The sequence below is a fragment of the Amphibalanus amphitrite genome, unplaced genomic scaffold (genome assembly GCF_019059575.1).
Source record: "Amphibalanus amphitrite isolate SeventyFive unplaced genomic scaffold, NRLGWU_Aamphi_draft 000404F_arrow, whole genome shotgun sequence".
NCBI classification, from domain to species: Eukaryota; Metazoa; Arthropoda; class Thecostraca; order Balanomorpha; family Balanidae; genus Amphibalanus; species Amphibalanus amphitrite.
In genome coordinates this window covers 191,503-213,505 of record NW_024881898.1, presented here as the reverse complement: position 1 = coordinate 213,505, position 22,003 = coordinate 191,503, and the positions used below count along the sequence as shown (strand labels likewise).

The 22,003-nt window shown below is 52.9% G+C and overlaps 1 protein-coding gene across 2 annotated transcripts in view; it reads right to left on the bottom strand.

The window, feature by feature from the left end:
- Window positions 1–19,611, bottom strand: part of LOC122390662 (breast carcinoma-amplified sequence 3 homolog) — a 35,135-nt gene extending 15,524 nt beyond the window's left edge. The window contains exons 1-13 of one of the 2 annotated variants that reach the window (XM_043383816.1): window positions 19,507–19,611; window positions 18,110–18,230; window positions 17,654–17,830; window positions 16,977–17,186; window positions 16,353–16,534; window positions 15,935–16,056; window positions 14,748–14,947; window positions 14,249–14,425; window positions 13,709–13,899; window positions 11,506–11,648; window positions 10,603–10,833; window positions 8,113–8,309; window positions 2,622–2,707 (exon numbers count right to left, since the gene is read on the bottom strand). In XM_043383816.1, coding sequence (XP_043239751.1) covers window positions 2,622–2,707; window positions 8,113–8,309; window positions 10,603–10,833; window positions 11,506–11,648; window positions 13,709–13,899; window positions 14,249–14,425; window positions 14,748–14,947; window positions 15,935–16,056; window positions 16,353–16,534; window positions 16,977–17,186; window positions 17,654–17,830; window positions 18,110–18,217 — 2,024 coding nt within the window. In that variant the 5' untranslated portion in view covers window positions 18,218–18,230; window positions 19,507–19,611. The remainder of the gene's footprint in view (window positions 1–2,621; window positions 2,708–8,112; window positions 8,310–10,602; window positions 10,834–11,505; window positions 11,649–13,708; window positions 13,900–14,248; window positions 14,426–14,747; window positions 14,948–15,934; window positions 16,057–16,352; window positions 16,535–16,976; window positions 17,187–17,653; window positions 17,831–18,109; window positions 18,231–19,506) is intronic. The other variant, XM_043383817.1, reaches the window with a different exon arrangement.
- Window positions 19,612–22,003: the final 2,392 nt, after the last annotated feature.

Here is a 22,003-nt window from a genome sequence, read left to right as displayed (position 1 = left end):
TCCAAAGTGGCCAACAAAGCAGAGACAGAGGCAGCATCACATCTTCCATCAAAGAACTGGTTTCTGGCTTGGAAGATGAGCTCCATCTTTGCATCCGAGTCGGTGCTGTCAGGAATCAGCTGGTCTAATGGAGTGAGAGTAGTGAGACGACTAGCTATTGTATCAGAGCTGCCTGGTCTTCGTAGCATTTGCACCGATTCTTCTCGATCGGACTCTGAATTCTGTCCCTCCTGCGTATTACTTGAGGCATTGCTATGTAGCTAAGTCTTTGGCAGAGTTTCATTATCCATGCTTTGCAAACAGTGCCATAACAACACAGTTAATTAATCACCAAGCTTCTTTGCAAGTTCCAATACAGTTGAATCGCACGCGATTTGAGTGCAAAAATCAAGAAAAGTGCCAACTTGTTCCCGTAAAATATTTTGAATATTGACCTAAAAAAATGAGTAATTTCCAGATAAAATAACAGCGAAATCAGTTTTCGCTTGCCAATAAAACTCACAGATATTGAAGCTCCATTATTAAAGGAACATTTTAGTATATGCCATTCTTGATAAAACTTCTTAGCCACGCAATACCAGCGCAAAATAAAGAGACACTGAAAACACGACCAATCACTCCGATTTACCATAGGAAAATACATAGAAAATGTATGTCTCAACTGCGCCAAATATACAGACAGTTATATACCTACATGTGACGTCATGATTAGCCCGACCAATCAGAAGCAAGTTGTTTTCAGCCACAAATAATTAATTTCTGAACTAACTAGGCATCTTTTTAACAAAGTGATTTTAAATTAAATCATTAAAAATTCTGAGCTTTTTTATTTTACCAAAACATACAGAGCATGCAGATAGGTCCCAACCCTATTGTGTTCACCGTCTCCGCACAAATCTCGTCAGCATTTCACACGTTCCGTCTACAGCCCAGCATCTCTCTCCCCCGGATCACTGCCGCGCGACGGCATATGAAACCGGGACCAGAATTCACAGAGCACGAAATAGCACGGGAAACGACAGGAAATTGGATGTAGTCAGAGTGAGAAGCAGACAAAGAAGGGAGGCCGGCCACAGTGGCAGATTGATCCGCCGTGGACGGGCGCAGGATGGTATGGCTTAGCGCTGCACTCCGGCATCCAAGATGAAAGACGCCTTATGATGGGATCTTAGGGCGAAGTTAATGATGTGGCTTCTCGTATGAAAGACGATGCCGCCTGTGCGCACAGGATAGCTGAAGAAAAACGTCCGGGCACGCAGACAGCTGGGATGATGAAAGGACGCCAGGGGCGGATGGAAACTGTATGACGGTATGAGGCACACGCTACTAATCTTTCGATAAGTAGCGAAAATATATCCCCAATATCCCGTAAGATATAAATGGAGCTTCTGAGTCAAGTACCTTTCTGTCAAGCAGTTATAAGTAATTCATAGGCAGCCCTTATCCTACTTGAGTATTCATGAGAAACCTGAGCCAGACTGCAAGTACAGGGTGACACAAAAAAAAAAACGGTCATCACCAAATTTCGAATACCTAACTTCGGAAGTTTTATTCAGATCATCACCAAACTTCGGCCACTTAAGGTCACACCTATGTAGCATACATCCACCAAGTTTCAAGTCTTCACTACGATTACTTTTAGTACAGGGTGTGTTTTACTGACGCTCCACAATGTGCTCCATCCAGGTGAGCGCCACGGCGTTGCAGGGCGTAGGCACACTTGCATCCGGCGGGCAAAGTTGTCGATAACCCGATGGCTGTGCACTTTACAGAGTGCAATGGCCTCTGGAGACAGTGCTCAGGGGGTGTGCTACCCCTGAAACGTTATTCTTATCGGGTTATCGACAACTTTGCCCGCCGGATGCAGGTGTGCCTACGCCCTGCAGCGCCGGGGCGCTCACCTGGAGCACATTGTGGAGCGTCCGTAAAACACACACTGTACTAAAAGTATTCGTAATGAAGACTTGAAACTTGGTGGATGTCTGCTACATAGGTGTGACCTAAAGTGGCCGAAGTTTGGTGATGATTTGAATAAAACTTCCGAAGTTATTCGAATTTTGGTGATGACCGTTTTTTTGTGTCACCCTGTATAAGAAAACATACGCCTGTAGCCAAGCCTCACGGATCTGGAATTAATGTATTCAATTCTCAAAGGTGGTTTTTGAACCATCGAAAACACCCAGTAGTTTTATACCCGGCGAGGCGCCGCCTGCTCCGTCACAACATAAAAGTTCAAATGGGCTGAACAGAACATAAAAATGGCACGCAAAACAAAAACACCCGGGGCTGGGGAGCCTACGAGCGAAGGGACAGACAGAGGCACGACACGCGATACTAAAAGCGCGTTAGAACAGAGTATGAAGAGGCGAGGTAGAAGAGGCGAGGTAGATGCTGTTGAACGACAACACAGCGTACACAAAGACAACAGGGGCTGACGTCATTGAACAGGCTCGGCTTAGAGCTAAAAGCGAGGAGCGTGGGCGACATATATAAATAAGAAAAAAGTTGTTTCAACAGAGAGCGTGCATGCAAAGAGCACGATGGCATCAAGAAATGAAACTAAAAGCAAAGAGCGAAAGCAAAAATAAAGAGAGGCGCACAGAATGCGCAGTGATACTGACCCGGCCGAGTCTGAGAAGGGTCGGAACGAGAACTGCGGCCCCATCCAGAGCCGCCGGTGGGGGCCCGAGTGGCTCAGAATCTCCACCTGGGGACGAACAGGGCACACGCTGTCAGATGGGGTCATACGAATGACGCAGGTAGTTACGTGTCGCGTCATACACCCATCAATTGTCAGATCTTATTTGCATGAGATATATCTGAAAAACTGTCAAGTAAAATTTGCGAAAAATGTATTGCACTTGCAGACGATAGATACTTTTGGTAGCAATCAAATGACGCATTCTGACAGAGTGAAAGCAAACCACCCCGACGTAAAACATTCGCACAATAAACGGATGGACTTTTATACAGAGAATCAAGAATCGTGATACGAAATACAACGTCGAGTAATCACAACTTCGGGTAGCCTTAGCTATGGCGCCACCAAAGCCTCAACCTTTAAGATACCAGCACTCTTTATACGGCGTCAACCTCCCCTACAAAAACAATCGCTCATCAGTGGACCGTCCCCGTCGCCGCTCATCAGTGCTCGTTCCGTCAATCACAGTGAATCCAGCCAGCTCAGCGCCGTATCAGAGCCCGTCAGACGGCCCTCATTTGCCGAATTCTGCGGCCGTGTGGCGGGCGGGAGGGGTGCCGAGCGCCGGCGCTGACGAGGCACCGTTCCACACTTTTCCGTCGCTGCTGTCGCTGCCACCATCACGTTTCATCCCTCCTCGCCTACCGTCGTCGTCGCCGTCGTCGCCCGTCGCTCTCGACGCGAGGCGCGCTGACGGGGACCGGCGTCCCGCGGCGCCGACCGAGACACCTCATCAGGCCGATCAACCAAGCGGAACGTCGCTCTAACCGTCCCGTCGGCGACAGGCGCCCCTCCGAGCACAGCTGAGCGGGCTCCCCCGGCTCTCCCTGGTTTCCAGGCGACCGAGACTGGACGCGGATGGGATCGTTGGGTTGATTCGTAGCGTTAGAGACGGAGAAAAGCGTAGGCCGTGCTGACGTCAATACGATGACTGAGGTGAACGAGGCAGTGACAGTGGGAATCACCGCGGATCTGATGGTTTGGCCAGCGTAGCGCATACATCCATTCTTAGCTCTAATCCAGACCGCCCGATGGCTGTCTCCGGCGTCACAGCCACGCGTTCGCCGTCAGTCCAACATCACAGCTTTTGAATATTCATCAAGGCACGTCCCAAATACCCTCCCTACAAGACCGATGGAACTAGAATAGACACATCGCTCCTAGCCATATCCATCCCCGCACAGTTACCAGGCGCGACAACCATCCCCTTCATGACGTCATGTGTGACACCACAGAGTACCAGTGAGGTCTCCAAGCCAGCGACTGTTTCACAGCCCCATGCTAGCGGTGGCAGGGCGGAGGTCCGGCGGGCCGTTTGGCGGAATTGGTCGGTCAGGGGGCAGTGGGGACTGAGGCTGGTAGTGGGATGGTGTGAATGTTAATGGAGCGGGGATAGTCGGCGGGGATGATTGGGACGGCGCATCAGGGGTGGGGCGGAGGGTGGGGAACCACGGAGATGGGACAAGGAAGCCAGGAGGGAGGAAGGGAGGGAGGAGGGAGGGAAGGAGGGAGGAGAAGAGAGAGAGAGAGAGAGAGAGAGAGAGAGAGAGAGAGAGAGAGAGAGAGAGAGAGAGAGAGAGAGAGAGAGAGAGAGAGAGAGAGAGAGAGAGAGAGAGAGAGAGAGAGAGAGAGAGACGAGAGACGAGAGACGAGAGACGAGAGACGAGAGACGAGAGGGATGAGATGTGAGAGGAAATAAGGAGAGAGGAAAAAGAGGAGTGGTAGATGATAGGAAATATTAGAGATAAAATTAGCGTACAATAACCATCAGAAAGCAATATAGGAAAATCGAGCGGTAATCGACTCCCAGCCAATCGCCCTGCAGCCGCCCGGCAGAGGTGACAATATGCGACTGGACAATATAGCGGCACGTATAGTGGAAGCAATTTACGAAACAGTCGCCGTTTCAGAGCCCGCTGGCCGGACCGTCTCCGAGCCAACTGACCGTCTGAAATTGAGCCCAACTGGCGGGGACCGGTCTCAATATAACCTCCCAAAACGGCCGGTCGGGGAGAGTGGTGCCGAATGGAGCGGCGACCGCCGGGGACCGGATACCACCGCTGGAAACAAATGGCAGAGAGATGTCCATGGAACGGCGCCGCAACGGACCGTTGTCATCAGCTGCCTCTAATGGTCCGTCATTACCCCCAGGATACCGGACCCATTTCCGAATAATTGATCCGGCCAAATGAAGTCATCTGAGGCCAAATCACCGCAATCACGTTCATGCGGCGGACGAAGGGCTGCATTGACGTTTCCATTCGGTTTAATGGAAGTCGTCCGGTGCCGGCGAGACGGATGGCCTTCACGTTTCAATTCATCTTCTTAAAATGTCGGAGGGCACCACATCAGGCCGACCGCGGGCCGCCGGGAAGCGGGCTTTCAAAGGAAGGAGAGGTAACTCTGCACGTGTCTGAAGGGATCAATGGCTGCAGAGTCGGCCGCTGGGAGAGGATCAGACCAGTGCTGTTACCTGCCGGTAGTAACATCAGAGAAGTACTAAGGAGAATCACGGCATGATGGTGTGGTGAATATATGATAAACTGAGCCAAATCACGATAAGTTCCGTATGGTTCACGGACCACGGCACGTGTCAAAGCTAATCACGAAAGATATCACGATACATCACGAAACGCAGTGTCAGACACGATATTCGCCGAGCGGGAGCAATGCGATACCGCAAGGACATGACAATAGTCTAAAGCCTGAACACAACCATATAAGCACGTACTCGGAATAGCCGAACTTTAGTTCAAATACAGCCCGGTCTGAATACAACCTAGGCACGCATTAGTGCCAAACTTCAGTTGAAATACAAGACCTGAGTATCACCGACCGGCGCACTGAAGCATCCAGAAATACCCAGGGAGGGACGGCTCGGTCCAAATGGCCCCGTAAAAGCCCGACAGTCAGTGCGCATTACGGCGAGGAGAGGAGAATATGGAGGCAGATGACAGGAGAAATGTAGCGGGAACTCACACGGGACTGGGGAGCCGTGCCAGCAGACGAAATACTGGGCCAGGATTAGGCGGAGAGGAGGCGAACCGCAGAGAGATACAATATTGGCTGGAATGAGAATGATAAGCAGAAAACAGGAAGTTCCACATACAATCACACATAAGAAGCCTCTGACTGGCGACAAGGCGAGACAAATATGGCGGAAAAGATCCCAACACTTCCTGTTCCGTTGCCAGATCTCGGTGTGAGAATCCGCCCCCGTGCCCGTGTCAGCAGTGACTGAGCGGTGCCCGTTTCCACCGTCCCTACCGGGTGCCTGATTCATCCTCCCATAAATCGCGGCCGAGTATAGCTCCATCGCGGCTCTCACCGTCCGGGGACCGTCTGTGAGTCGGGTGGTGTCCGACGGCCGTCTGTCATGATCACAGGTTTAGCCGTAGCTGGCCAGCTGGTCTATCATGATCACAGCTAAAGTAATAATAAAGAAAACACCTGACCATCTGGACTAGCGTGAGCACCGGGTTACGATCATCGAGCCACTCGTAACAGCCGGGGCAACAGCTGTCCGATTATGAACGTTCTTCGAAACTCAGCGTATTTTTCCGAAATTAATTCAAGACTGAGCTAGACACAATTGAATTCCATGTTTAGTCTTGTTAGTTATTGTAATTGAAACTTTGTCCAGCCTCCAGATTGCTCTATTCAGTATTCCGTGTGAATTCGTTCGCTACCGCAGCCCAAGCTCCACGGAGCAGTGGTGGTGGTGGTGGCTGCAGAGGCGGCGATGACCCCAGTCGTAATACGCTGACCCGGCACACTGCTGGGGCGCTGTGGGGCCACGACGGGCCCCGGACCGACCACAGAGCCAGGCTTACCGCAGACGACCGGATATGAAGACAATGCCCGCCTACCCAGAAACGAGTGAGAGAGAGGAGGGCGGAGAGGGAGGGAGAGAGGGAGGGAGAGAGAGAGAGAGAGGAGACAGAGGGAGAGAGAAGCGGAAACGGGTCGAGTGGGATCGAACAAGAATGATCGCAGTTGGATTAGACATTCATCTTTCACTCAGAAAGGGAGGCTGGCATCAGCAATCGGATATGCCGCGACACAATGGCGCCGGCCAGTCCAATCAGATGCCAGTAAATAGCCCGACATCACGTCTCGCATACAGGCGCTGGATGGCGGCGTATCACTGCCGAGGAATCCATTACGGATTCTCCTCCAGCTTCTGCGATCAACCATCGGATGGCACGGCTCTGGATCGCGCCACTCGGCCGCTGAAAAACTCGCCCGGCACGCCGCGTCCAGACCTCATCAATACAGCGGCGCCGATCCCTTGAGCCCGCTTTGCTGGCGCCAATCCAGCGAGCCTCACCCCCGGCGCGGGCACGTTCGGCCGGCCAGGCAGCTCAATTGGGGGCCGCGATCCCCACGGCCGTTTAAAAACCATTTGTCGCGCGGGCTGGCGCGGTAACCATATAACCGGGCAATGCGCCGCCGAAGCAGCTTTTTCCGACAGAAAACCGCTCAGTAAACTAGAAAAGCACCCGGAGAACCCGTCGTAAGACAAGTCACGCGGTGATGGACTATCGGCTCGGACGGTAACAGTGGCAATAAGTCAATCGGAACTGCCTCAGGGAGACGGTGTAACTCATCGGAGGATGTTCTGAGGCAATCAGCGGAGTTCGGAGGAGAAACATGTCTGCTGCTGGAGGTTCGAGCGGTCGGGTCGAGTCGATATCAGATAAGTGCGGAGCGTCTGGCGTGTGTGTGGTAGCGATATCGATATGGGGGAAGTTGGACATGTCATGAGGACTTAAAGCGGTTCCAGTCAGAGTTTGGACGATACTCGCGGTGAATCAAAGTCGGGTATCTGAGTCTGGATGGAATCACAAGTACCCTGGCTCAAACTAAAGCCAGGGTACACTCGGGGGCAGATTGATGTTCCACCACTCCCTACGGCCTACCTATCGGGCTCCCATGGCTCAGCACTGACTGCTGCCAATGGCAGCACCATGGCCTACCCATCGGGCTCCCATGGCTCAGCACTGGCTGCTGCCAGTGGCAGCACTGGCAGCACTGGCACTGGCAGGCAGTGCTGAGCAGTGCTGAGGGCAGGCAACACTGGCAGCAGCCAGTGCTGTGCCATGGGAGCCCGATAGGTAGGGAGTGGTGGAACATCAATCTGCCCCCGAGTTACTAAAGCCATAATGGCATCGATAAAGCAAGAAGCTTTACGAAAGTATAATTCTCACACCACTGTTCCAGTAAGTGCATCGACCATCGTGTTTCTTTTTTTTTCAGCTTCACAGCAACCGCGGGGGCGGTAGGAAAGGATAGCTTCGGGGTCCGGGGTAGCCGAATCGTTCTTAACGCTTGATATCGTCAAAAGAACTCCCATCCATCATCCACCTCTCCATTGGCTCCTCTCCCCCGCACCCTCCCCGCACACTGACCTGCGAGACCCACTGTTCGGCTCCGGCCGGCGGTGTGGGCGGCGCCGGCGGGGTCGGGGTGTGCAGCAGTACACTGCCGGTGGCCAGCGGAGGCCGCACCTCGGGCCACACCGTCTGGCGACACAGCGACCACTGGGCGTGCGCGTGAACCGTGACCTCGACCGGCGCGTCCTCGGGCACTCGGTCCTTGGCGATCACTGGAACAGGGGACACCAAAGTCAGGCATAGTGGCACAACCGGCAACAAAGTAGGGCGACAGCTGGTAGGCACACTACATATACCGGCGATGTGCCGTAGCCAGAAGTTGCAAAAAAAAAAACTACCCAAAATGCTTCCACAAAAGTGAATCAGCAGTGAAAAGGAAAAGTTATAAGTGATGGTGACTGTGTGAAGATAAAAAATATTCAATCGCAACAACAATTACTATACACATGTCTTGCCTTCACACACTAACGCAATACCATTCCCAGACAGTCGTGATCCCATCCTCCATCAGTCCACCTGACCTATGAACGCCCCCTCACCCCACCCCACCCCGACATCCGTGCCGCACTCCAGCTGTCCCGCAGAGTCCCATAAATTCCACTCTGCTGTCCGACCAGACAGATGCCATTCCGGTCACCCCGGTTCAGGCCTTCCTTGTCGGCCAGGAGACAGACTGGGAGAGAATTAGAAACCAAACTCGGAGCCCTACATACGAACCACGAAGATACGGTCTCAAGGCAGCCAATATATGAGCCACCTAGCACCGCGCTGACTCAGGCCCTAGGGACGTATTTTGCCGCTACGCTCACTGCTCGTAGCTTGGACACGGCCCAGAAAAAAGCGCAGACGCAGCGCAGAAGAAAGCGCGGACCCAGACGGGCCGGCCGCAGCGATGTCTCGGTTGGGCGACCCTCGAGTCGGCTCATTGCTTCGCTGCTTGCCGGTCGGACGGTCGGGAGAGCGGTCGGCTGGTCGGTCGCCGGTGCGTGGGGGACGGTCCGCTGGGGTGTACTGCTAGCTGAGATAGTCCGGGGTACTCGTGCGCACACGGAGACGGAGCCCATGCCACGGACGTGTACCGACTGCAGTAAACGTGGCGTAAATGTCGGACCGCGAGAGAAGAAACTGGTTCACCACACTTATAAACTCTCCGCAAAGCATTGGTTGCAAAGGAGTAATGTTTGGGCATACCTATATGGTTGTGTTGTGGAGTCGATCATCTCATAAGTAATGTATGCCAAATTTCTGTTTACTTCTGCAGAACCGCTAAAAGGTCACTTCAACAAACTTGCATTGATGAGACCATCAAAGGACCACATAGCCTCGACCCGTAAAGGCCTTCACGCCTCACCAGTCAAAGACGACGGGGCCTCGAAAACTTTACCAAACCTGATAGCTGAGCCATTGAGCCTCCTCATTTTCGGGAGCACGCCAAAACAAGCTATCCAAGTGACACCACCAACTTGGACGCTATTGCCGCCACCAGCTTCTTCCAATCAACGAGCCCCTATCCCACACAGCAGCGTCTCTAGCCTCTCCCATCTACAGACCATCTACCCTGCCCCAACGGTCAGTGGAAGCAAGGGTGTCGTTCTAATAAGATTCAGAACAGTCGTAGTTGCCGGGCGTAGGCAAGGCGGCATCACAAGACTCGGAGAGGACGCTAACTCACCCCTTCCCACTCCGGCGGGCGGGCCTCTCCCCGTCGTCTCAGAGAGGTCCGACGTCGTCGGTTCTATGATGGATCGGGCAGCTGACGGCGGCGTTTTTAGCTGCTTTACGGACGTCTTGTCGCTGTTTCCGCACATTGAACCCCTGATTGAAGCGCTTAAGACGGCATCAGTGAGCCGTCCACATACCGATGGACGGAGGAGGACCTCCCGGTCCGCCAGTTTGGATCAATACGGGTGTGCCGCCTATTTTAATCTGGAGCAGTATCCATTAGCCCCGCCGGGTGCGGTAGCGTGCCGCGAAGAGGGGCGTGCGAGGGTCCGCTGGGTCCAGTAAAACACGCAGGACACTGCCTTTGAAGTGGCGCGTGTTTGTGTGTTGTGCGTGGCGGCTGCGCACGCACGTTGAGTCATAGTAGTGTGTTCGGCTGTACTATCGTAAATAGGCTAGGGACGTAACGTATTGGGACGTATGGATGCATCGTTTTGTTTACGAAGTTGCGTGCATGTTAGTGCCGAAACACCTAAGTTTATTACACCCCTGTGGCATCATTTCTAACGCCACCTAGCGTTCCACCCAGCCCCGCTACCCAACCAACCGACCGACGCACCGACTCGTCCGCCCGCCAGCCGGGTCACCGGTCGGTAGTCGGCCTCGTGTCAGCCGACCGGTGACCCGCCGAACGTCCTTGCCGCTGGGTGGTCGCCATCAGCCGCCCATACCCCGCGGCGGAGTTGGAGCGGCGCGGTGGCGTGTCAGCCGCCTGCCAGCGGTCGTCAGTGCGTCCTGAACCGCCCGGTACCACCCGGCAGTCAGTAGCCACCCATAACCCACCTCCAGCCGGGCGCGGCTCCACGTGGTACTCGATCAGGCTGCCGCCGCTCGACATCACGTAGAGGGCGTCCCAGTGGCGGCGCTCGCGGGAGCCGGCCGAGCCGCCGCCGCCGCCGCCCGCCGAGCCGGCCACCCAGCCGCGGGAAGGCGCGAACGTGCACACCACGCGCACGTGCGACGTGTCATCCGTGGGCACGTGGCGAGCGGTAGGAGAGTGGCGCGGAGACGGTCCTGTGGGGTCAAAGGCGAGGTCACGGACGAGTCACACCCCTTACAGGGGTGGCAGAGGTCACACGATGGCAGGGGTCAAATGCAGTTTAGCAAGGGGTGGAAGGTGGATACATATTATATGATACTTTAATGTAGTCTGCACACGACCCACATGCAGTGCAGCAAGCAGCAGGTGCCGGATCAGTACGAATAGCATACATAAGATTCTTTAAGCTCGTTACCATGTTTCAATGATGCGGCTAAGTGACTTGAAATGACGCTGAGCTGTTGACCTGGCGCTTAATGTCACAACGCTGCAGAATACTTCGGCGGTGAGGATTTATGGTGCTATTAGCGGCCTGGCTTTGTAAACATGAAACCACCTGCGATGGTAAATTCATGATGGCACGACGGCAATGTATGATGACAAACTAGAACCTTTTCTGGGTAACTTAAGTTATTCTAAACACTTCTGCAGCACCCTGGATGAAACCACAATAAATATTACAGGGAGACATTGCGACCAGATGCTCCAACTATCACATTTATATCGACCAGTACCGACCAATACCGACTAGTATAGTCAGCAACCCTGCACGCTCTCACCTGCTCTGGCGATGAGCTGGGTGAGACCTCCCCATTCTCACCTGAGCCAGCGCGGCGGTGAGCTGGGTGAGACCTCCCCATTCTCACCTGAGCCAGCGGTGAGCTGGGTGAGCAGCGGCTGTCTGAGCTGCGCCATGGGCGGCACCAGGACGGGCGCCGGTCCTCCGCCCGGCGATCCGCCCCCGGATGCCTCTCGGGTCCTCGGCGACAGCGGAGAGTTGCGGCCAGAGCTAGGAGAAGACGCAAGGAGAGTCAGATGGGCTGTGACCTGTTTTGGGGTCAGACGCCCAGTGGCCCGGTTATCGGTAAGAATCCTGGGCCGGGTCTTGTCGCGAAACATATTAGAGACTGGAGAGGTATAAGTGCGTTGGGCTGAAAGACGAGGAAGATGCCAATAATTTAACCGAACATCAACCGAACAGATAAAAGCTGATGGAATAATAGTCTTGGTTTTAGACGCACTTCAATTAGCCCCGTACAGGATGCATTTATGTTACATAATCCTGCCATTCCAATGGCTATTTATAATCAACTCAAACTTTAGAACCACACTGAATGCAAACTATGCTCTTATTACGAACTCTAAGCGTCATAATTGAAGTCTGACGTAGTTCGACCGCTGTCCGAGCCGCGCGTCCTGCGGTTCTGGGCCACCCCCTCTATCACGTGACGGACGGGACAGGGGGTGGGGGTGGCCGTCTATCAACCCCGGTAGGTATGTGCTCTATCACGTCATATGGGCTGGGATCACGTGAGACACGCCACACGCCCAGACCACGTGATATTCCTTTCCTATCCCCAGGGGAGACAGAGCGTCGGAAGCCGGGTGGAAAGGGGTCAGCACTAACGCGACAGTCGCCAGCATAGCCCCCGATAGTGAAAATTGGGTAGAGAACTAAGAACTTGCGGCGTCACCCTGGATTTAGCGACGCTACGACCAACGGCAGGCCAAGTCATTTGAACATCAAAGGTTTATGTAAGCGGGTTACGGGGCTGGAGTATTCGTTGGTATGAACATCTTTGGTATGTCACAGGCTAACAGCGATGTCACATAGGGCGTGGCTGTTCATAGTCGCGACATAATGCATAGCTGCATTCCAGAATAGTGCAAACAATGAGGCCACATTCCTAACAGCTCAAACACATAACACGGCGTCATCAGGACATTGCAGCGCTGGTCCCTGCAGCATAGCTCACTAGCAAAATGGGCGCCACCGTGTGCCTGACATTTCGTTTCGGGAACTGCGAAGAGGAGTTAATTTTCAGTATTCATTAGCATGAAAGGATAATTTCAGCATCCATTAGGATGGCATGATTAGGTGATTAAGTGCAAATTAAAATAGCATTTCATTTGGAACGAGAACACAAAGAAAGTGAATTATGCGCTCATCAGAGTACGTAAAATTAATTCTATGAAAGAATATGCAGCCAGATTGATACTGATTGCAATCCTACTCAGAGCATTCTGCGCAGCAACCTATTCAGTTACCTATTCCACACCATATACATTGCTACATCTTCCTTAATATAACTTCCGATGACCAAAATGACGAGGCGATAGCAGCCTTTCAAGCGGTTATTCATTTCAGTTTTAATAATAACGAACGAACACACTTAGGCTGTAAAATAGTTCTCAAACTGCAGGCATCACATCGCTTATATTTGGGGAAATATATAACTTAGATCACTTTCGCCAGTGGAGTACATCATTGGGGTCCAACTTTGAAAGTGATTAGTTAATTGTGATGGACTAGTTAGCGCTAATGACGACCCAGGTCGATTCGACAGTATTTTGGGAATGACACTGCACTGATCGGGTCTCATATGAGGGGAGAGATGGCTCATCGGTTTGGCTGATAAGGATGTTACATCTACTAGCGATGTAAGCTATCCATTGTCGCTTAGCTCACAGCTGTGCTTGATAAACCTGTTACAAAAGTATAAAAGCAAAATAGTGCAAACGTATCAAACCAGCGTTTCGGGCAGCGGCTAGCTGCTGCTATCCGGCACAAGACGTGGCGATAATGGCGCCATCTCTAAAAACTTCTAACTACAGAGGTCACGGCCGTAAGCATCGCACATCGAAGTCCTCATCCTAGATCAACGCACAAACTGCCGTCTGGATATCCAGAATTGGGCCCCAAAAGATCATCCGAAGACCTGAGGTAGACTAATCTGAGCTGACGCAGAACCTCCCTGGTCTCGTAAGCTTTGACCTGACATCTCTGTGCCTACCCTCCCCGCCCTCCCCGCTCCCCCGCTACCTACCCTCCCCGCTCCTCGCTCTCACCCATGACAGGTGGAGTCCTGCAGTCCGGCCGAGCGGTGGAAGCGGCTCAGTTTGTTCACCACCCGAGGCCCGCAGTGGGTCCGGGTACTGATGGCACCTCCATACGGGCAGATGGGGAACACGTGTGTGGTGCCGCGGTGGGTGGCCACAGACACCCAGCGGCTGTCCAGAGAGAAACTCAGGTCCAACACCTGAGGGGGAGGGGACAGGTAATAGCAAAAACAATCAGAAGGGTCGTAAATGGTACCGATCAAATCAGCTGTGTTGGAAGAGGACACATAAATTAACTAGACACCAACAATGCAAACACAGACATTTGATAGAGCATACTTGAATGTTAACACAATGAAATGAAACACAACCCAGCACATTTTGTGGTGTCTACGGCTTAGAATAAAATCTTAGATTTCCGCTCAATCCCTCTTAACAGATACAGTCAATATCAGCGGCATCTTTACCTCGGCCAAGGTGTCACCCAGGTACAGGGTGTACAGATGATGTACCGTCCGTGGTACAGGGTATACCGTCCTTGGTACGTACCTTGGCGGTGGTATCTCCCCTGTACAGGGTGTACAGGTGGTGTACAGTCGCCAGCGCCGGACGCTGGGAGTGCGGCTGTATCCGGAACACATGGAAACTGTTCCCCGGTTTGTCTGCGGTGAGTAGCAGTGTGCCTGATGCGTCAAAACACAGCTGAACCACTGCCGACAGATGCGCCTGCGGTGGAACGAGATAGAGAGAGCGGTCAGATCAGATGTGCCGAGGGATTGGTCAGTATCGTTTGAGCGGCCTTACCGACAGACGTGAGCTGTACAATGTGTGGTTGGGATAGCGCTGCCCTCACCCAGCGACAGTTGTAGTGGCTTGTAGATATGGATGAAAAAATTTAGGGCCACGACTAAATCAAAACACTGCAAAAAAAAAAAAACAGCACAAAATTGCCCGCTTCAGCGCAGGGCTACACTCTCAGTCAGCGCCAACAGACTCTCAATTCCACTCCCTCGTGCACACGCGACTCCCCTCCGCGCCGTTCTCTGACCTGAAAGTGCGCCACCACGCCGTGCCCCGGCGGCGCGTTCGGACCGCCGCGGCCGGTGGCCAGTACATCCAGGACGGTCACCAGACCCGGCTGGGGCGCTCCATTGCTGCTGGCGGCGGCTCCGGCGGCCGGGGAGACGGGCGGGGCGTACCGGCCGCCGGCCAGGGTGGAGGCCAGGCCCTCACCGAGCTCACGGATACCTGTGGACGGGGGGGGGGGGAGGGAGTGGTACAGAGGGCATGAGACAGGGTGGCGGATGACTAGACAGTGGTAATGAATGACAAATGGTTTCGATATGATTGAGAGCTTGCGTTGATGGCAAACGTCTTTAAAACTTTCACCTATTCTAATTCAGCTTCTACGTAATTAGCACAATTAGCGACCCAGCTTCTGACCAATCCTGGCTAGAAAAACCCTGACACGATGACGGTCCCTCCACTGATAGCACGTCAGTGTATACTAGCCATCGATTTTACGACACCCAACGAGCCAGGTAACGTCAAAGATAGCGGGATTTCACCAGCCAGTTGGGCAGCCAATGACGCGATTCCTCCAACAGGGGGATAAGATAACGACCCACCCCCACCCCGACCCGCCCACCAGAGGCCGGGAGGCACGGTGACAAACATCCACTGTCCCGACAGCCAGGGGAAGGGGTGACGCCCACCAGAGGGGAGGGTTGACGGCCGCCCGCGTGCCAATAGTGAGACCCTGACCCCGTGACCCTGACCAGGACAGGGAGGAGCGGATGGAGATACACCACCCTCACACGGGCCGCGGCAGCTGCCAGCTGCCGGTCGGGACGCCAGCTGGCACCGGGTGGCAACAACCAACCACAAAACACATAAAAAAGATCAAACAGCTTGGCGATAAAGACAAACGATAGCAGCTGGGCCATTCCAACTTTTAGGCTGAACTGAGTCATGTTTAAAGTAAAAGTAGGTATCATACACAAAGCTTGGTTAGATTACGAGTCACCAAACAGATAAAATGAAATAACACCCTTATTCGAAAAAATGGCGCGTAGGAAACCTCAGAGAAGCTCACTGCTGTGCTTATTTCATTATTCAATCTTTCCTCCACTCTTCGTCAATTCAGCTGATGACAAACAATAACCCACCAACTCCATACCCTATCGCGTTACGTCAGCGCGGCTGACACCCAGCCGTTACCCGGGTATAACTGACCTTTGCTGATGGATTTGGCGGCGTGCAGCATTGAAGCCGTGTAGCTGTGGGACGACTCGGCGTTCATACCGCCGCGACTCTGCAGGTAGCCCGTGAGGCGCTTCTCCCCGTACGCCAGCCATCTGAGCGTGGAGGAGAGGTCAGCAACTTTACTGGGAGATGGGGTATGGAAGGAACACATAATACCCTGAATGGAATGGTGTTGAGTCACCAGCTTCTCGTATTCTAGATTCATTTACTGTTCAAGCACCATTTTCATCCACAACTAGCTGCCAGGCACAGATAACCCCTCTCGTGATCCAACTCCTCCCAGACTCCAGACCCTTGACATCCGAGTCCTGATCCACTCATGATCCTCCCTCATCCCTTTGTCCCCTAACATGACATGACTCTGTCTCTAACCCCTTCCCTGACTGACCTGTGTCCCAGCGCCACCGGGTTGTCCAGCACTCCTGGCGCCGGGTAACAGGTGGTGACTGTGAACCGGTCCTCCAGCGTTCCGGCGTCAAACACCGCCAGCTTCCCGGGGAAGGTGACCACCATCACCCGGCGGGTGGCCAGCACCGCGCTGATCGCAGACTTGAACTTGACGCTCTTCACCTGGTGGGAGGGAGAGGGAGGGTGAAGGGGTGACCGAAACTAGGGAGAGAGTGAGGGGCGAATGGAAAGGCCCAGAAACGTCAGCGGGAGGGTGAATTGTGCAATGGATTAAAAGACTGTTTTTCTTTTCTCTGGAGCATGACAGGAAAGAAAACGAAGCTTGGAAATGTCAAACAAGCCGATGTATGGTACTTTATCAGTTGCCTACAGAAATTCCTTTTATTTTTCCTGTCAGACTCCGACGCTATCAGATTCCGATAGTGGACATCATTACTTCGGCCGCGTACACTCTGCATGGCTGGCTGGCATGGCTCACACAATGTCCTAGTTTATGATCACCGCATTCTCCTGCACTTCTTTCATACCCTGGTCCCATCCGCAACGCCTCCCTGGCTTGGCTCTTTCCGAGATCGCCTAATACCTCCCGCTAACCCTCACTGACCTGTTCACCGGTCCTCAGACTGATGAGTCCCACCGAGCAGAACTGGGTCTCACTGCCGGCGGCGTCACACACGGCCATCAGAGGCCGCTTCTGAACGTACAGGTCGTCCATACCGGTCTCGGGAGAGGGTAGGAGGCGGGCGTCACGCGCCACGCCCTGGCGCCAGGAGAGCACCTCGTGCGCCTCACCGTTACCCTGCAGCAGCCACACCTGTGGAGAGGGGAGCCGGCAGGGGAGGGTTACTGACGGTGACTGGTGATGACTGGACGAGTCAACAGTCACTGACTGACGGAAAGACGGCAATGCAGGTGGTTGTAAAGATGGTCAGACGAACGGACACTGAAAGACGGTCACTGACAAGCACGGAAGGTCATCCATAGACCGACGATCGACCAAAGGGTGATCGCTGATAGACAAACGGGAAGACCGCTATCGGTCAAGCCAGACGATCGGACAAATGGAATTAGGTGAGCAATGAGCATGACAGCCGTTGATTTTAACGGTCATAATAGACTGCATAACTCATCTACCCCGTGTCACATCCATCACGATTTACAGTCATTTCACTACTGCATAACCTGGGCGCTGTGTACCTGCCCGTACGACAGCGCCCACCAGTTATATCCCCGCCCTCGACTGTGGGGATATACTCCTCCCAGCTGTATCCCCGCCCATACCTGTACGCCAGTGGTGTATCCGATGACGAGTACCAGCGGCGCCACATTTCCGTTGGCCTCCATCTGCTCCGTGTAGCTGCAGATGTCATTGACGTCACAGTGCTCGAAGCGCGCCCATTGCACCGTCTCGCGGTGGTCGGCGCCCGACGACTGGTGAGAGTAGCTCGAGGGAACCACCTGAGAGGGGGAGAGAGAGGGCAAGTAGTGAGGTGATTGTACAAGTGTCTAATTACCATTATTTGCACTTATTTATTGTTAGAATACAGCCACAGATAGCATTCTAAATAGGATAAAAAATATAGTGGTGCTACCTGAATGCTGATTACATTGAGCCAAATCACCACAGCCAAGTCTCTATCTAACTCAAATTAATTGCTCACTCCGATCAATGACAATCACCGACCAGCACAACATCTCTGCATCCAGCCTCCTCACCAGGCCTTTCACGGTTCTCACCTCATTGATGATTCCAGTGACCGACTCCATGAAGGATTTCTCCGTGACCGTCTCGGGCCGGGCCGTTTGGCCGCAGGCGCGGCCCGGACGCCGCGCGTCCGCAGACATCGCTGACCCGCTGCTGGGGATAAATCAAGCAAAGGGTCAGGCAGCCTATGGGGAAACAATGTTCAGAAATTTAGTTTGTATGCTTTGGATGGATGAAATGATGAGCCAGAGACTGTGATAAGCAAAGCTTGTTGAGGAGGTCTAATTTTCATCCCCTGATAGGTAAATTCATTCTGGTTGTCATGGCAATCTAGAATCCAAAGTTTAGCATGCCAGCACAGCAGCTGGACATGGTACAATCTGTGAACCACTTACTGCCTGACTGTGGGGCGTGCACTGTCTTGCCCAACCAACCTCTACTGTCCCACCAACTGCAGAAATTGACATCTCAATCAGAAGTTTCTGATACTGGGTGACACTTTGTTCCCAGTACAGAAGGTGACAGTGGTGACTGGGTATGGGATGGGTACCTACTACATATCAATATGCAGCATCCCAATCCAGCCCACTGGCTGGACCTTCTAGCCCGCAACACCACTAATTCATATATTTTTGAGGTGTTGGCTTTTCAGCGTCACAGCTTCAAGTGTGTAAGTTTCTGACATTCTAACAACTGCCTGCAGTATCAATACAAGCTAACTCGCTTCTTACTGCCAGCACTTTTTATCAAAGTGTGCATACATTTCCTACTCCATCACAAGAGCATTACTTTTTGTTGTGATTGAGTAACTAGTGGATTCTACCATCATTTCTCATTGCTTTTTTATATGATTGCTGAGTGTGGTAAATGGTAACTGATCTTAACTTCTGGTCCATCTGGCTCACAGACTGGAGTGGACCCTAGATCCAGTCTCAACCCAAGAAATGAAGGTATTTATTTACTTTAGGACCGGCAGCCTTTACTTTCGTTGCGAGTCTCAGTCTATTGACAGAGAATATATCTTCTGTAGTTAGGAACTAGCATTGGTGGCATTTCCAAATGCAAAAAGGTAGGTAAAATTCAAAGCAAGCATTAAAACCAAAAAATGGTTCAAAATTAGGCATACCTACTGAATTCATACAACAAAATGGGTAAAAGTAGGACAAAGAGGACAAAGACAAAGAAACCTATTTCAATTTAGACATTCCACAAAGTTAATATTTGAGAGCTATGGGAAATGAGCAAGCTCAAAAAAAAGATTGCAAACAGCTAGGAATTAGCATATTTTCAAAATTATGCAGTCATCGAACGTTATAATAGTTGTTATCAAAGGGTTGAATGGAATGGCGCAGTTACTCTCCGCGATCAATTATGAAACATTGCTAGAACTAGTGGCTTTCCAAGTGATCATATGGAATGTTTTACTTACCAGACACTACCAATATGCGTAAGTCAAGAATACACAACCTTGAATCACTGGCTCGACGCCAAATTCAATGCAAAGAAATGAGAGTCCCCTCCCCGATGACGCGACCAGCTGCACAACAGCGACGTCCTTGAAAATCGCAAAAACAAAACAAAGGCCAGCCAGCTGACTGGGTGGCATCCATCAATAACCGATGATATTTTACAAATTTTCAATTTTATTTACAGAGAAATTTTGAGCGAAACAGCTTGAAATGCGAGAGAATCTTGAGTCCAATAAAAATGAAATGTCATTATTTCCGATTAGGCATTATGTAGGAAAACGTCGTTTTTTAGTGACGTTCAATCGGGACAGCGGCGGCGTAAGGGCCATGTGCAGTGGCGGATCCAGCCCGAGGTGTCAGGGGGAAGATATTTAAGAGATGGCCTTTCCGGACCCAAAACAGTGCAAGGGACGTGTGTTGCCCATAGCAGAGACCGTGAAACTGAGGGAAATGCAATGGCCTGGACCTGCGGTCGATATCGTACTTGCGAGTTGAGAGCCATCAGCCAGCAACCGAAAAGACCTGGATATCCACCGAGAGATCCGGGCTGCCTTCGACCAGCGACCAGCTAATCTTTTACATTATTCACTACGCCACTTTGCATCGCATCCACTGCCTACCGTCCGCGCCGTCGATCTGTTGGTGCGCCGGCCGGGACGTGGTGTGACGTCATCCGACCGGCTCGGCGCTGGGTAGTTCCACAGACACTTAGGTAACTCGCGGCCGGGACCACGGATGCTTCGATTGCCCGTGGCGACGGCCGCCGACGCGGTGCCCTCTACGGCCCGCGGTAAATGACCCGTCTGTCTACCGTCTGCTGTTAGTATCTGATGACCCAGTCCCACGACTGCCGAACGGCCGGCAGTCGGCTTATTTACTGCGAAACGGCACGACAAACTGATGAACTGGCGCCGCAGTAACGATGACCGTTCCACGAATCATCGCCCCACGTGTGGCCGTCACGTGCCGAATGTAAAGGGCAGACAATGAAATGGAGGCCTGACATGAGGCGTTCATAGAACGCCAACAAAGAACTCCAACCCGAACAGTGAAGATGTTCGAAAGGGGGAGAAGCGCCGAAGGAAGAAGCTCGCATACCGAAAGTGACAAAGTGTCCGATGACATAGATAGAACGGCTCCTGCGGTTGGAACGATACGGTTCATCGCATGGTATTGTCGTATCTGAGGCATATCCGTCATCGAAATGATAGTCGCAAGTGAACGTTTTTACAATAGCGGCGGAGGGCATCCTGGTGGGAAGGCACAGCCAAGTTGGTAGTTATACCATTCATACATCGGGGTCAGTGTGAAGACTGTGCCACAGCGAGCTCCCTGACGTTTACAGCTCGCATTGACCTGTGCACTTTGTTTGTGTCAAACACAGGCAGCGTCGTTGGGCTTTTCCACCACGTGGTGCAATAGACTGTGCAGTGTTGTCAAACAGGCGTTTGTCGCGTGTTGCTAGGGGCACCTCTGGGGTGCTACACACAGGTCAGGGCGGTTGAAGCAGGGTATATGGTTGAAGCGCGTACTAGCACGACGGTCCAAAATACGCCGAACCGCGGGCGAATATTACGGGAAATGTCTCGTATCCACGTTCTAACAATTTACAAAGTCCCGCAAAATGAAGTGAATGGGCCACTTAACTAGTGAACCCACAATCACATGCTAAACACAAATCAAAATACCGACACATACTCACGATTTTCGTCGCATTGTTGTTCCGTATTCGTGACGCAATTAGTTTTGAATCACCCACTCCTCACTCTCCACGGTACGAAGTACGAACCCATCACTCCCCCCTCCCCTTCCCACCCCCACTCCACACCACCCAGCGAACACAAAGACCACCGGTAGCCACCGACGCTCCCAGCGAACCGTCTCCGTCGCTCGCTGCCACTGCCCGCACACCGTGCCTGACACTAGTGGCCGCCGGGCGGGCGTCACTACCACCCCACGTGCCCCGCATCAGCTGGAACCCCTCCCCCGGCTCCCTGCTATACGGGGGGGGGGGGGCTGGACGGGGCGTGCCAACCGACTCCTTAGTGAGCGAGGAGGGGAGAGGGGATGGGGCGGGGAGGGGAAATTAACTGGAACGGACCTTGACCTTAAGGATCGCTCGCCAGAAGCTGTCCGCTCCAATCACCGAAGTTGATCAAAACTTCGTACAAACTTCCCGTGAACTGAAACACCATCGACCGTGCAGCCTCCACCTCGGAATTCGGAGTTCTGGCCCACCCTGGAGCCCCCTTTACCCCGCCCCTGCAGACGGATCAAACTGAGACTCGCCCGTTCCCATCGGACTCGTGGCTCCCCCCTTCCCCCCCCCCCCCCCCACCTGCCCTCTCCACCTTCAAACCAGTTGTCGACTATTCCCGAACCCGTTCGACGAAGAAAGGACCAGCGCCGCAGCCCCGGAGCGCCTGGAATCGCCGCGAAGTACCGGCCGACGCCCGG